At 30.7% G+C, this 16,943-nt stretch overlaps 1 protein-coding gene across 1 annotated transcript in view; it reads left to right on the forward strand.

Annotated features, from left to right (window-relative positions):
• Positions 1 to 16,943, forward strand: part of LOC121119208 (uncharacterized) — a 51,113-nt gene that overhangs the window by 12,711 nt on the left and 21,459 nt on the right. The window contains exon 2 of the mRNA XM_040713831.2: positions 14,982 to 15,491. Coding sequence (XP_040569765.1) covers positions 15,077 to 15,491 — 415 coding nt within the window. The 5' untranslated portion in view covers positions 14,982 to 15,076. The remainder of the gene's footprint in view (positions 1 to 14,981; positions 15,492 to 16,943) is intronic.

Below are 16,943 nucleotides of genomic sequence, written 5' to 3' on the forward strand. Positions count from 1 at the left end.
TTTAAGAATACATCATGTATGTATGTATGTAAAAATGTTATCATCATTTCTCCCTTTGTTGCTTCTTATTCATCTGAAGATGGAATAGTTGTTATTTTTGAGGGTTTTTTTCTACATAAGATGTTCATTTTCACTGTAATTGTGATGGATGGGTTAAAGATGATTCCCTTTTGTTTCTATCTCCTTCCCTCTACCGTCCCCTTCCTTTCCGACATTGCTTTTATTAACTAAAAAATGTATATGTGTATTTTGTTATCAGCTGTCAACTTTTCTCCTTCCTCCCCCCCCCCTTGTCAGCGTCCTAAACATTGATTAATTGAATTCCAAAGGTGAATAAAATATCTCATGGAAAGCGAGAGCAGCTTTTTATTTTGGCAATCTGAACAAACTTTTTTATTTTGTTTAGCTGTTATCTTTATTTTGAAGACAGAAACAGAAACTTTCTTCCCGTAAGGAAATTGTTACAAGTTCTATTGATGTGTCAGTCCTTATTTCCTACCATTCTTTACAACTGTCGTGCTGTTTATGGACTCAATACAGTATCGAATGCAACAGCAAAGCGGTGGTTCTGATGATTCTGCTCTGATAATATGGACGTCGAAAATATCGATAAAATAATGGAAATCGTTGAGTTGGACCGACGTGTGAGCACTTATTCCATTGCCCGGGAACTGAATATAAGCCATAAAACCGTTTGGAAACATCTAAATTGGATAATCCTAACTATTTCAATTTTATTGTCAAAATAAAACCCAAAAACGCTCAGAACTTTTTACTTCATCTATTAAACGGAATAATTAAAAAAAGGAAAAACAACTACTTTGACGTCACGAGGGATCATTTTACCTTCTTTATCGACCAACAAGTGGTACTGGACTGGAGGGGATCCGACTGGACCGCGTCCCTCCTAAATAAGGACCAACACAACATTAGTTACAAGGCTGGATTTTCCTCGTATGAGAGAAGAGCAATGGAGTCGCTCAGAATCTCAAATAATAAGTAGTGTCTCATGTTCTTGAAAAGGCGTATTGGATGCCACGTCAAAGACAGAAGGAAAAGTAAAGAGATGAACCCCGTACTCCATGCCATGAGGAAGCAAACTAAATTATCTTTTATTACATCCTTAACTTTTCAGAATGAAATTGTTATATACTATTAAAAAAACATCTACAGCTGTCAACAAAATAGACTATATACTTTTGTGTTTGCAAGATAACACCGTAGTATACATACATATTATGAAAGAAATCGGGCAATTAAAAACCTCTGCTCTGAATCCGTGTATACCAAGGTTTATTAATAATCCTATAAAGTCTTAATTAGTATAAGATCATTGATGTAACTAAGCAACAGGGTGATGCTATAATTTGATATTATGTTACTTCTAATGAATCTACATAATACGTATTATAATCTTATTGTTTTGTTCTGAAAATGAAGAAAAAATGTTTAATCTATTCAGGGAGATTTCATGAAAAGTATTAACACTTCTTGGAACCCGACAACATCATTATCAGCGATTTTGATCAACTTTGATTAGGATGTTTATCCCGATATAAAAACAATAAGTCTATAATTTAAGACGTCGATAAGCACCCTTTCCATTTAAGTCCCTCAATGTTTGGCTCTTTTCGAAGTATCCTCGAACTTTAGTGGAGCATAACTCTGCTCAGAGTTAACCAAATTTTAAAAAATGTTCGTTTCAAAATACACACAAGAGCATTTTTTTTTAATTAATAGAAATAGTATTTGTGCAAAAAATACCATGAAACCATTATTGCAAAATATTGGAAATGGTTCCCCATTCAAGCCGCAAGTATAGATAGGGTACCCCACCTTTAAGATTCAAATCCAAAACCAAAATTATACAGATACTTGTTTCGAATCTTATGAGCATTTTACCTGAAGTTTGGACCGGAATAAATTAGATCCAGATGATGCGATGGTTACAGATTTACTGATTCCCAACCAATGAACAACTCAATATTATTACTTTTTTAAATTATTGTTATAATAGCAGTGGTCGTTACCTCCGAAAAAAACAGAAAAAGGCCCAAAATCAGCTGGTAAATTAGCCAATTCTTACCAACAATGGAATTATTATAGTCCAAAGCTTTGTAAAAACTAATTCGAATCCAACCAATCAATATTAAGAACAATCTTTAGAGGAAAATAAGAAGAAATATCGAAAGCTGACAACCAAATGCAGTGTACGTTTTTGTGTTTGTAAGGTAACGCCAAGTGGAATAACTACGGGCACCGCATTATTACCTTGCTAAAACAAAAATGTACAGTGTATTTTTTTGTCAGCTGTTGAATTTTTATGTTTTTTGTTAGCATTATCAATTTTCTGTACGTTGATTGGATGAATTGGAATGAGCTCATTTGAAGCTGTTACAGTTCTCAACAAGTATTGAATGATAGTTCTTTAGTTGAGAAATATTGGCTAATTACCAAGAGATTTTATGTCTTTTTTCTATTTCTTTTTCTGAAGAAAGGTTGAGTGAGACAATAAAGGTAACACCGTGCATGGTCCAACTGTTTATGTAGATGTGGCTCCAAGCACTAATCAAGATAAATAGAGATGCTACGTTCAATATAGATAGTATATTTTTCTATACTAGAATTAGGCAATAATATTAGCTTTAGAAGATTTGAAAAAGTTCGAGTACCTGAAGTACCTTGGGTGTCGGATCTATTCGAATAGTACAATTTTACTTATACCTTACCTGGGTTGTTTGGATCTAGATCAACGAACCTTCCTATATTTTGCCGATAGTTCAATTTGCTGATTTTTTGTTAAAGTTTTACCCTGTAAGTATGCAAAAAAAAAAAAAAAAATAGAATGGGATCTATATGGAATCCCTTTTTTTTCTTAAAGGTAATTAGAGAAGGTAATATTTTGCGTCATATAAAATTCCTTTTTCTTTCTTCAAAAAATAATTCATTAAAAAAATTACTACTCAATAGTAGAACTTCAAAAAGAAAAACTATGAGCAGATGAAAGCAGAATACCTTTTTCTTTGACCATTATTATATTAAAGAATCCCTTTTTATTGATGAAAGGAGTTAAAGATGTATTAATTTAGATAGAACATAGAAATAGGGAAGACAGTTGCAACACTTTCTGCCTCTAGCTAAATTAATGAAGGTGAAGATATATGGGCTGTAATGGACTTCTTGATGTTTAAGGCAATACGGATGGAGATGCCAACGGTATTTGAAAGCTTCTCGACTCTGACACTGGCACCGAGGAGATTGCACGCGTTACTTTTTTTGTTGTTCTTCTGACATTTTTACGCTTAGAGACATGAGATAAAAACTTCCAAATTTTTAATTTTTTAAACAAAAATTTCAAAAATCCATAGCTTTAAACAGAAAATGATTTTTTTCCCATAGTTCCATAGTTAGCCCGAGAAAATTAATTTTTTTCAAACAAAATTGGAAAATTTAAATTTTTTTCAAATATAAAATATTTTTTAAAACAATTTACATATATTAAATTTTCTATTCAAAGCAAAAATTCCTTAATTTGGGGGCTACAGTCCGTCTATACACTCCTTACACACGCCCCTGATTAGTGCTGTGTTGCTCCTAATTTGTTCGGTCCAGCCCAGTCTAAGAACGGTCCGTAGGACATTTGTTATTTTCCCTTGTGTCGTATGTAACTTTTTCTTCCTTTTGCAGAATTTAACTTGTTCATTCACTTAAAAGGGTGACTTCAAGGAGTAAGCTGCATAGTTGTTATAGAGTAATATTCAACAAAAAAACAAGTCTCTGGAAAAACTATTTTGTACAAATATTGATATCATGGTTTTCGTATTGCAACTATGTTTATAACGGCATTACCTCGCACATAAAAAATATCCCAGGCATTCTTTGTCAGCTGTTGATTCCCTCCACTTTACTTGATCCGTCAAGGCTATTTCATAATTTATTACTTCTGATAAATAAACAAAGTAAAAAGTTTTTCTATAGCCCTCTTCCGTTTCCAAAAGAGCTGGAAAACAATTTCTTGTTTATCCCTCGTCGTTTATAATATATATATATATATTGCCCATTTTATTATTTATATGAATAAATTAATTTTGGCTATCATATAGAAATACAAATTTATAGGTACGCTTTAATAGAATAAGAAATATTGTAATACAGTATCGAACAAAATACTATGTAGATTTATATTCCGAAGTATATATATCATTCATTTTTAAAATGGTTAAGAAGTAATACCAGGTGCAGCCAAAAAATCTTTACAGTTTCAATCTAGAGCTTTCTCAACATGTAATTCAGCAACCAGTTGTAATGGGGAATGTCAATAACATAAAAATAACTATTATGATGTCTTGGCCACCCTAATCATCTATGTATCCCCCCTTGACAGCAATGATGGCGTCCAGGCAGCCATGGAAGGCCTTTAACCCATTTGCAGATGTAATCCTCAACATGGCATCCTAGTGCTGGTTGACAGTGTCCTTGAGGTTGTTGATATTTGGGTGACTGACGGCGCAGGCCATGGACTCAACATACACCCAAAATGTAAAGTCCAATGGGTTGATATCTGGTGAGTAGCTGGCCACATTTTCTTTGCCAATAAGGCAAGTTGTTATCCAACCACTTCTAGGCCTGTTTGTACATGTGTACAGGCTCACCATCCACCTGCACAACGTTCATGTCCGGATTCATGTTGGAGATCTCCAACTGCTTTGCAATCTCCGTTGTGTGCGGACCGAAGTTCTTTGGTCACGTTTAGACGGCATTTTCTCGGTTTCTAAGACACTTAGGATGAAGATTTATTAGTTTATTTTTTCCATAAAAACGAAATGTAAAGATTTTTTGTCCGGACCCGGTATTACTGTGATAGTCTAGGGGTACTTAAGAGATGCCTAAATAGCAGTTGGTATAATTGATTTATTTGCCTAACTTCCATATGATTTCAAGGCGGATTTCTGTTTCTTTTTAGGAGGAAAAGTTGTGTGATATAATAAAGTTAACAAGGTAATCTAAGTACAAAGTAATAACTCGGGCGTGTGCTCATGAATAACGAAAATTAAGCCTGAGGATTTGCAGGGGAGTTGTAATAAATAGTCTGTCCTTGTTAGTCCCAGAGTAAAGTTGAGGATCTACATCGGATTCATTCCACCTTCAATTCTTTCTAGATATGCGTTATGTAATTTTGTATATTTCCTTCATCTCATAACAGCTCACAGCTAATTTAATAAAACGTTATTACAGCTAAACTGCTCTTCTACGAAACACTATTTTAATTTTCTGAATGTAAAATGTTGATTATTGGTTTTCTTTATTTCTAAGTACCTACATATTATATTTTATACAACTCTGCCTTTGTATAAGCTATATAAATAACGAAATAATAGTTTCCTTTTTATTCTTTGTTATAAGATAAAAAAGGAGGGAAGAAAAGTCTGACAACTTCTAAAAATTTTCTCAAGAAAAATAAATATGGAAACGTTTCTTGTTGTTTTTTGTTGATGATGTTTAAGTGATCATTAATACCATCATCAATTCCCCCTCTTTAAAAGGAAAGTGTTTGCCCGTTTGTTGTACTATAGAGTATTAGTAATCAACTATGTTACATCATATAAAACACAAAACAAACCAAAATGGTATTTGCCAAAATAGAGTGTGCACTACATTGACCCTCAATTAACTATTCGTATTAATATACTGTCAATTAAACATGAAGTAGTCATATCCATTGTTACAATAAAAGAGTTTGACTTTGATAGATTTTATTTGAAAAGCCATATCGGGGCCAACATACGTCTTTCTAATTAAATAAAGGTTTTAAACTATAGTTAAACTCCTTTGATAACCTATCCTATCCCACAAATTTGAATAAAATGTCTACAATTGACTCAAATATGTATATGAAATATTGGGCTATCTGTATCTACGTTTTCTGATTAGAAAAGAAAAATGTTTTTTTTCCAATTCCGAATTTCAATTCTCATTCAATTATCAACTGTGATGTTCTACTATTGAAAAAAATTAGGGGTAAGTTTGTTAAAAACCTTTTTTTAGTCTTCAAAATTTAGCACTTTGTAAAAAAATTACTATTTTAGAAGAGTAACCATTCATCAAGATTTATTATAGAATTTTCTGCAAAAATAATTGTTTCGTTCTATTTTTTTTTTTTTTTTTTTTAATAATAATAGAAAATGGAGGAATATACCAAAAGACATCTAACCTTTAATATATATATTTCAAAAATAATTTAATAATGTAAAATGGCTGATATTGTCAAATTACGTATTGGGCAAGTGTACCAACATAAAAATCAAATGAGAACTGAATTCGGAGTTAGAAAATAACTGTTTATTTTTTATCAGGGTATAACATCCCGCACTTTTGGTCTATTTACTTTAAATTGACATAAAGTTGTCATTTTTGAAGATTGCTTCAAAAAACAAAAACTGAGAAGCAGATACAATTATTGAAAATATATTTTTCTCAGTGTACCCTCCGTTGGTCTCGATAACGGCCTCGATGCAGGTCCTGAAACGTGCGCAGGCCCTGGAAGCTAGAGTCTTATATAAATTCTTGCATTCCAGGACGATGGAGTCGATCAGGGACTTTTTGTTAGTGTGAGGACCTCTGTTGAACTTTTACTCAATGTAGTACCAGACAAAATAATCCATTAGATTTAGCTAGAGGGGGAGCTAGGAGGCCAAATACCTTCAGACACCCAGTCGTAGCAGTGAACTCCCCTGAAAGTGACAGTAAATTTGAACCCTCAATGGAACACTTTCTATTGGTCCTACATTTAAAAAAATGGGTTCAATGGAAGTGTCTTTTTAAAGTTTCCACAAAGGTGCATCACGATCAGAATCAATAAGATTTCTGGGCTGGAAAATGGGATGATGGGGTTATTAACTGTGTTCCTAGGAAAAATTGAGCCAAGCCAGTGATGATTTGATTGAAATTATTGCTCAATAGGGGGATTTGTCCGTACGGTTTCCGTACAGATAAGGGCCGAGAACTTGGAGTTCATTGTATCTGGAAGACCTATCCGGACGGGAATTAATTATAGCAACAAGATGGAGCCCTCTCCAATGTCACCCAAAGATACCATTGGAGGGTTTATGGTAAAACAGATTCTGGGATCAGAAGAAATGGCCTCCATCATCACGAGAATTAATAATCACGATGGATTATTATTTTCCAAGAGTTGTCGAGAGTAGGGATTCTGCGACACATCATTTAAATGTTACAGCCCTGAAGGTTTCTATTTGACGCTAATAGGAACGATTTCTATTTGATCAGAGTAACATATAAGAAGTAAACATATAAATTAGTAATTTCTTCCACTTTTCTTCATTTTGGTTCAAGATTGTTCATAATATGTACCTTCTAAATCATCTGAAAATGTTATTTACAATATTTCTTGAAAATGTCATGGTATAAAACGTATATAACTATTTAGGTATGTATGTGCATCCAAACTATAAGTTATTTATAAGCTATGGTGGTTTTTTTGGGGGTCTTAAAAAAAGAGTTACGAAATAATTACATTCTACAAACATATCACATGTACATACATAGAAGTGAAAATATAATTTTTAGACTTAATTCGTGGTGAGTCAACATAAAAACAATTTTGAATAAAAATCAAGAAAAGGGAAAAATACCAATTTATTTATTTAATTTATCGTTACATCCAGCCCAATATTTCATATACATATTGGAATCCTTTATAGGCTTATTATTCAAATGTCTGGGATGAATTAAAATGTCCAAGAATTTTAGCTATAATTTGGTACCTTGATTTAATTTTAATGGCTTATATTTGCCCCGATATTGACTTTTTCAACGATGAATTTCACATTCATTTATAGTGGTAATTAATTTTGGTTACTTATTGAGCAATTTACAACACATGAGAATAATTTGTCCATAGAAATTGAGGATAATTAGTCAAGGAATACAAATATAATCCACACTCAATTTTGATAAAAATTATTTTAGCTTGTGTTGGTACTGACTGGCCACAAATGCAATGTCCCGTTTTGAAAAATTGAGAATGACTATTACACTATAAATCATAGCAGGAATATATGTATGACGATAACATAAAAGCAAGCTGGGATTTTTTTGATGAAACAGAGAAAAACGCATTATAAGTTTTTTAATTCAATGAAAAACTGAAGAGGATTTTTTAAAGAGTCAAATACAATATTAAACACCTAAAAAACTGTCTCACGAGTCATTAAAATGATTGATATTTGTTTACATTTTTACATGAAGATATTTTTATACAATTTCAGTCAATTTGATCATGCGGTATTTGTACTTTAAATTTAATTTTGATATCATCAATACAATCAATTTTAGTTGTTCTTAACCAGCGCATCCCTTTCTTCTTTTCCTTATTCATGCAACGTGAATACTTATACACTCTTCTTTAAAAATAATTAGCATGTTATGACGTCTTAGTATCTTAAGCCTACTTTAATGTTATCGCCCCACATATATATTTTTTGGGAGGGGGATCTTGGATTTTGAAATTTTTTGGAAAAAAAAATTAAATCTAAAAATCCATAGTTTTTTACAAAAAAATTCAAAAATCCATTTTTAATTATAAAAAAATTAAATTTTGGAGAAAAATTTCAGAAATTTAGAACTATTAAAAAAATGATTTTTTTTGGAAAAACATTTCTAAAATAAAATGAAAAATTTTTTTAGAAAAATTTTCGGAAAAAATGATCAAAAATCCATAGCTATTTCCCAAAAATTAAGTTTTTTGGAAAAAATTTGGAAAATCGTATTAAATTTTTTTTCAAATATTACATTTTCTAGTAAGAATAAATAATTATATCATTTTTGTGGGAGGGGCTACAGCCCCTCCAGACCCCCCCTGCGGACGCCCCTGCATAGGTAATATATCATTATTCCTTCTATATTTTTATGGTATTATATGTATATTTGTGTCAGAGGCGTCATCATCGATCAGTCTTCACCAATTTTGATTATACTAATATTAAATATTTTAATTATTCATAAATTAAGTATTATGGCAAAATAGTTTCGTACTCTTTTTGGATCCGCACAAGGTCGCCTTGTTCCTGACAATGCTTCCGGCGCCGTGTGGCCAAGGTTATCAAGAAAGGCAGATTTCATTATGAATCATTGAATGCAATTAATTAGCTTTCAAATAATAAATGCTGAAAACTAAGAACACACCTGCTGGATACACTTATCTTTCTTTGACTAACTAAAGGGTATTTTCCTAGAAGTGTATAGCTATGAAATGAAAGAGGGTATAAAATTAAAACAATCTTGTAATAAATATATTAAGGAGTTTATTGGTTGATCTATATATTTTATGTCCTCAAAATAATAATTTATAAACAAAGTTCTATTAATTTCTTAAGACATTCATTACACGACTGTTTTGATTCATTTCTCTCTTTCAAAACTATTCCACAAATAAATAAAAAATAGCTCTTAGTAGGTCAAAAAAAAGGGGGAGAAAAATAGTGTGCCTTTAATGTATATAATAATGATATTTGGAGTAGTCAAAGAACACATTTAGTGGAATTAAACTGATTGATGTCCATATAACTTTTGTTTGAAAACAAAACTATAAATTATATCATTTTCTCTGTAAGACTTAAGTGTATATACTATGGTTTTGTGGTATCGTAGTACCGGAGTACTGACGGATTTAAAACAATAATATACTATTTTAATATTGGAACTGGTTTTTGCAGCGCCAATATATCAAATTAACCAGCCAACGACATAACCTTCCAAAGTTCTGAACTTGAAAATTGTATTTTATACAACAAAGGAAGACAAAAAATGACTGATTTAAAATTTATACCTCAAATAAAATAAACCTATAATAATCATTCTATAGTCGAGCCGAATTTACCTAAAATCGGGAAACTTACCTACTTATTTTGAGCCTTTTCTTATAGTTCAATATAAAATAATTATGATAAAGAGTTGTAGATGAAATCGTTGGAGTAATATCATCCAGAATCACTTTCATTGTGAGCGGTATGATTGATATATATATATCAAGAAAATGATGTCACGGAGTAATTTTAATTTTTTAACTGAAATTCGACTTCCTAGATAAGTGTTAAAAATCTACATCCACACAGTTTTTGAATGGATAGGGTGCCCTAGTGGCTATATTCTACATCAAAAAAGTACCTAATTCCTCCTTAAATTATGCACTAGCTACATCTTTTTGTCTCACGTCATGATTAGAGATGGGATTCTTGTATGGAAAATAGAATTTTATTCTCCTTGTGCTCCACAAAAGTCCCATTTCTAGGTATTTTTTCTTCTTTTTTTTTTTAGCTAACTAGAACGGTTGAAATTTGTACATGTTTTTTTATTATTATTTCAACTGACTTGATTATGATTTAGTATTTTCATAGCAAGACAATATTATGGTGTGCAATTTCATTGCAATTATATTATATTCAGGAAATCAAACTATTATATCATTTAAAAAAAGTCAACTACGGCCCATTCCCTGGGAATCAACGACACCTTCTAATATCCAAAAATATAGCCAGACTCTCAGATTGTACAGGTGAAGTGCTGGGTTCCACGGCAACTCTACCACCCCGCGAGGATTCCTTCTAAAAAAGTCAGAAAATACATGCTTAATATAGTGTCGCTCATTTTAGAAGAGCGATAAAATCGCTCAGATTTTCTCTCATTTCTATAAGTTTGGATTACTTTTTCTGTTTTTACCTCATCCAAAATTTGAGAAATAAAGAATAATTTTAATGATTGCAAGAATGGACGGTTGAAGTTATATCTCAATACAAGCTAGAATATTTTTTTCTATGCTGGATATGTGACTCTCTACTGTTGTCGGTTGAAGAGTTTGCCTCTTATGTAGCTTGTCACTTTGAGAAGACTCAGATATAAGTTCCCCAGAGACACTTCAAGCTCCTTCCTTTGTGGAGATACCGTTGGAAGATAAACCTTTAATTTTTGTAAACGAATTGTCCCACCGGAAATACAATTTTCTTATAGTTTTATCTAGTAAATTGTCATAAGATCTCAAAATCTCATGCAATCATAATATCAAAAACTTAAGAAACCTCTGTTCAAGCTAATTATCAGACTTAACTGGATGATACTGCACGAAGCCTCGTAAATAAGACAGTGGTTCCCAAAATTTTTATCTCCATGGCACACCAAAAGACAAATAAAAATTTATTGACTTAACTTATTTGAATTTAAAACATTAAATGGATTATTATAAGCTATGGCAAATAATGTATGGTTGTCACAAATACTGACAACAAACATTTGAACTCGTGTTTACATTGATTTTAATTGCAACCATAAAGAGTAATCAAATTCAAATACACCTTACGGGGGGAAAAAATGATGACTCCTCATTTGGAATTGAGCTGGAGCGCGCTCATTTGTCTATAAAACGAATGGGAGCCCGCTCAAAATTATTAACTGAGCAGTAGCGCGCTCAGGATTTATTGAGTGGACTAATGCTAAAGTAGGAATTTATTGGCTATCAACTACCAGCGGATTTTGGGCCTTAGTTCTTGTTTCTATTTGAAGGAAAGGTTGGGAGATTGAATAAAGGTAACGACGTGTAGTATCCGTGAAACTCAGTTATATTTAGTTTTTTACTTTCTTTAAAAAGGAGATTGCCTTTTATTTTTATAAAAAGAAAGATTTTAATGCTGAAATTTAATTTGGCAAAGCTCTTTTAGAAGCACTTGCCAACATACTTTAGATGTTCCATCAAATGCCTTTTCTCCAATTTTTATTCTTTCTTATGATAAGTAAGCATAATGGTAATAATTATTGCAATTTACAAATATATAGAAAATAATGTCATTATATTTCAATATAATATATAAAAATGTAAAAAGAATATAAATTATATTCTTCATTTTTATGGTTTATTTTTTGGCTAAATATGAAAAAATATAGAAATAATGATTTATTGCTTTTGATCTGTGGAGTAATAATTCTTAATTTTTCAAAACGGGGAATTATATATAATATTCGTATATGTTATTCAAACATAAAGGTATGCATGCACATATTTGATTTTAAAAGGTACAAAGGGGACAGTCAAATAATTTGTAATGGGGATATGCAAATCCATGAATAAAATTAGGGATTTTAAATCCAGAACTAGTTTAGTTTATTCCCAAAAAAAATTGTTTTTTAGGGATTAACTATGGATTTTCGAATTTTTTTTTCAAAAAATTTAATTTTTTATGAATAGTTGAGAATAAAAAAACATCTGAATTTTGTTTCAAAAAATTAATATTAGAAATTTCATTTTTTCTGAATAGATATAGATTTTGGATTTTTTTTCAAAAAATTTAATTTTTATCTGAATAACTATAGATTTTTGATTTTTTTTCAAAAAATTTAATTTTTTGTGAATAGCTATGGATTTTTGAATTTTCTTTCCAAAAATTTTAATTTTTTGTGAATAGCTAAAGATTTTTTTCCCCAAAAATTTAATTTTTGAAAAAAAATTCAAAAACATTTTTTAAATTTTTCCGAAAAATTTATTTTTTTTATTTTTTTGTAAATAGCGGAGAATCAAATAAATTTATCATCTAAATGTTTTTGAAAAAATTTAATTTTCTGTTTTTCAATGAATTATATTTTTTTGGATATTTTTTCTAAAAAAATGCCAAAAACCAAGCCCCCTGCAAAATGTAATCCTTAACAGAAATAGTTAACTAACAACTGATTTCGGCCTTTTTTTTTGTTTGAATGGTTGCGTAATGCAATAAAGTTAACGACAATAATTATTTTCACTACGTTAGATCCGTTTCCTTTTTCCAAAAAGTAATGGTCATTTATAAATTCTTATATGGTTTAAGTAGGTAGTCTCTCTTACCCTTGAGCAGATGAAAAAAATCCGAGGTGTTATTAATCGAGGCACAAATAGGTTTAACTCTTCAAAAACAAAACAAAAATTTAACCTTGACATTCATTTTTTCTCAGGGTAACTTGACGTTAATCACTTTTATTTTTCCAATAAAATCTCAATAAAATGAAAAATAATTCTAATCAGGGATTCTGAAGATTTCATTCCTTTTTTTTAAATACATTTTTCACTCAAAAATAAAAAGTGTGAAAAAAAAAACTAATTTTAAAATGATTTTTTTTTTTTTTTTTTTTTGGCAAGAAATGATCTACATCAAAAATTCTATTACTATGTTATAATATCAACTTCATCATCTTTGTGTATTAAGGCTTCTGAACTTAAAGATAATCATTTTTTTGTTCTGTTTTTTTTTATCTCAAATATAATGTTGACAATTGTTATTACTATTATATCCATTTTTTAAAAATTCAGAAGCAAAAACTAATTCCTTAATCTGTACAAAATGTAAAATATTTTTTCAAATGATCCAACTTTTTTTTAAATTAATAGTATATATTTTAAGAAGAGGCTATTTATAAATCATCTAACCTCTACTTTTTTCAAACTTTTTTTTCATTTTAAAGTGAATAAAGGATATCAATGAGTATTAGGATCTGTAAAAGGCTTTGCAGATGCACAGAGCTAGTTTGGGGGAAAAAGGTCATAGTATTTTCAGAGAAAATTATGACTGAAAACATTATGAAATGTGAAAAATCCAAGCTCTAAGCAATGTTTATAAAACCAAAAAATGATGCATGAAGTTATCTGAATTTTTGATAGAAATTCGACTTTCTCCAAGTTTATAAAATCGAGATCCAATCAGTTTTTGACTGGATAAAGGGCACCCTAGTGCTTATATTGTACATAAAAACACTCCTTACCCAGGTTATAGCATAATACATGTACGATTGATGTTTGACTTCCACCACACTTTTTAATAGTGACGTCATAGAGTCTGATTGGTTGTGTCAAAAATCTGTCTGCCTTGTCCTTGTTCTAGTTATCGTAACATCATAGAGTATGATTGGTTGCCTGATTTGTCAAAATTTGTCTGTCTTGTCCAGCAGTCGGTACGATACATCAAATTGAAAATTATTGTTCAATTACATAATGGTCTAACCTTGTATTTCTATTAACCTTGGTACCACCATGAATTCTGCAATAAGTTATTCTTCTTCTTTTTTTACGTCATTGTTCAAAATGGGATTTTTGTATGGAAAATAGTATTTTATTCTCCTTGTGTTCTACAAATGTTCCATTCTATTGTATTGTTAGTTGTTTTTGTTTTTTTCTAGGTTACCAGAACGGGCGAACTTAATTTAGATGACTGTTTGTTATTTTATTATTATTTAAACTGACTTGTCACCTCTTCCCTTAGAGCATCTTTTGCCATCAGAAGTTTTGTTTAAATTCAGTCGTCGGGATTTTGATCTTTTTCACATCTCTAATATTACTATTTTTTTTTTTTTTTTTTTTTTTTAACTTTATCTTTATTTTTAACCCATATGTATTGGTCTCAAATCTAAGTATCACTTGACTTTCTCAAAAAAAAAGAATTGTAATGCGTCATCATAAAAAAAGTCTTAAAACAAAATTAGAAAATCCAAATTTTGTTTACTTTATATATACATACTACCCAATATTTGATATATGGGCTTTGTATTCAAATTTATGGGATGATTTAAGATACCCAAGAATTTTCAATATAGTTTAAAACCTTTATTTTATTTAAAAGACTTATATGTCTCCGATATGGTCCCTTTCAAATTAAATCTGTGTACTTATCATTTTGGTATTGTGAAGATCTGTTTTCGGTACTTTAATTGCAATTTGCAAGACAACCAATGGGTCAATAAGAATAATTTGATAATAGAAATTGACAATAATTCGTCAAAGAGTACAATGTACTCCACAGTATATTTTGATGAAAACACTTCTAGCCTGCTTATGTGTTGATTAACATTAACTATTTTGTTACTAAATATATTAATTTTGACAAAAAGAGTATTTTCGACGTTTGAGGACTCTTTTTTTGCTTAAATTAACTTTTTATTTTTCTCTATTTTAGGTATGAAATTTATTTAGATTTTGTTCATCCAAAACTAAATTTTGTAGGATCCAAGTAATTCAACAAATTACTACGAAGCCCATTCACTTAAAGACATGAATATTGGCAGTAGTACTCTACTGACAACCTCCTCAGGGTCATCTCCTTCGACCACAGATCCAGGACACACCACACCAAATGGACTATTTCCCTCAACCACCTATGGGTATCATTTGAATGAGCATGATAAACTCTCATTGAGTGCGTCAGTGGGTTCTACAGATGAAGATCTGGAGTCCGGAGTAGGACACTCCTCGGATGAGGACTATTACTCTTCTCAAGATGACATAAAGGAAGAAAGGATGTCAACTTATGTATTAAATGAATCATTCAAAGTTAATGTGACGGGAAGTGAGCAATGGCTTTGTCTTGCTAAACTTCCAATGGATTTGGAAGAAGAGGAATTTGAGAATATATGCTCTGAATTTGGTGGGATGAAGGGCTATCATTTGATTCGTTCAGATTTAACAGGTGAGATAGGATTTTTGATTATGATTGGTACATAATAGAGGACTTCTTTGATATTGATTAGATGGGATCGATACCGATCATTGTTAGATTGTTTTTTATTCAAAATCCAATAATAATAAAACAAAAATTAAAATGACGGCCACATTGGCCAGACTTTTTTATTTTTACGCACGTACAGCCACATATATGTCGCTTACTTTAATTAATTATTATAATCCAAAAACACATTTATTATATTCTTAATGGTTAAAATTAAACTATCTATTATTAGGTTTTTTTACATCTAAATATCTATAAAATACATTGGAATTTGGTAATGATAAAATTAATTAATTCACTTTCTGGGTGGTATAAATATATCAGAAACTCTTAAATCTAACAAACCTTTTGTGTTTCACGTATATTACATTGGTCAAATGATGCCATATTATGCAAAAATGAGTAAGAATGACATAAACCTTACAGACGTCATCCATCCCTATTGTTAATTTACACATCAAAGTCATTAAAGAATATGGACTAGTTCTTCGTTTAAATGAAGAATATGAAACTGACGTTATTTGGTTTTAAATTATTCTTCTGTTTGTTTTTATCTTAATTTTGATAATTTTCTTATTTTATGCGATGTCCTCAGATTTTAATTTTGTCGCAAAGCTTATATTTGGTTCTGAATAAAGTTACACCCTGTGGCCATAAAAAAATAAACAAACCTCGGATCGGTTTTTTACATTAGTCACGCCATTTCCTCGCCAACAAAAAAATTATACTATATTTTGTTGTCAACTTTGATAATGAGTACTCTGAACTTTAATCAGTGGAATTATAATTAACTTTTGTAAAAAATCAAACAATTATTAATTGGATAATTATTCAATAGTTGAAAGGAGTGAGGTATCTTATTGATTTTGAGCCTTTTTTTCCTGTTTCTTTGTGTATCAAAGGTTACGTGATTCAATAAAGGTAACGATCTGTAGTAAGTATTTTTTTACAAAAATCAATAAAAGTAACGTCGGTCAAGAAAGTAAATCAAGTACCACATAACTCCCCCTTGAGGCTTATCGAAAAATGCAGGAAAAGATGGAGATCAACAAATGTACCCAGGGGATTTCAAGAAACATTCAAAGACCACTGATTTTCCGTTATACATGGTGGGTATATTGTAGACTCATTACACATTCGCTGCCTACCAATGAATGGCTAAAAAAGAACAGAACAAGTATTTGTTGGTTATGTGAGAGGATAGAAGAGGATGATTTTCATTTATTCCTCAAGTGTCCACATTCAAAAGGTGGCAGAATGAGAATTAGACAATATTTGGGAATGTTTGATGATGGGGGGGGGGGATATCTACTTGTCGTCGGACTGAATGAGAGATAATAATATTACACTGAAATTTGTGTCAATAATTTATATGCTATTATGGATTGACAAGAAACCAAAAACTTTGACTAT

The sequence above is a fragment of the Lepeophtheirus salmonis genome, chromosome 6, assembly GCF_016086655.4.
Source record: "Lepeophtheirus salmonis chromosome 6, UVic_Lsal_1.4, whole genome shotgun sequence".
In the NCBI taxonomy this organism is placed as follows: Eukaryota; Metazoa; Arthropoda; class Copepoda; order Siphonostomatoida; family Caligidae; genus Lepeophtheirus; species Lepeophtheirus salmonis.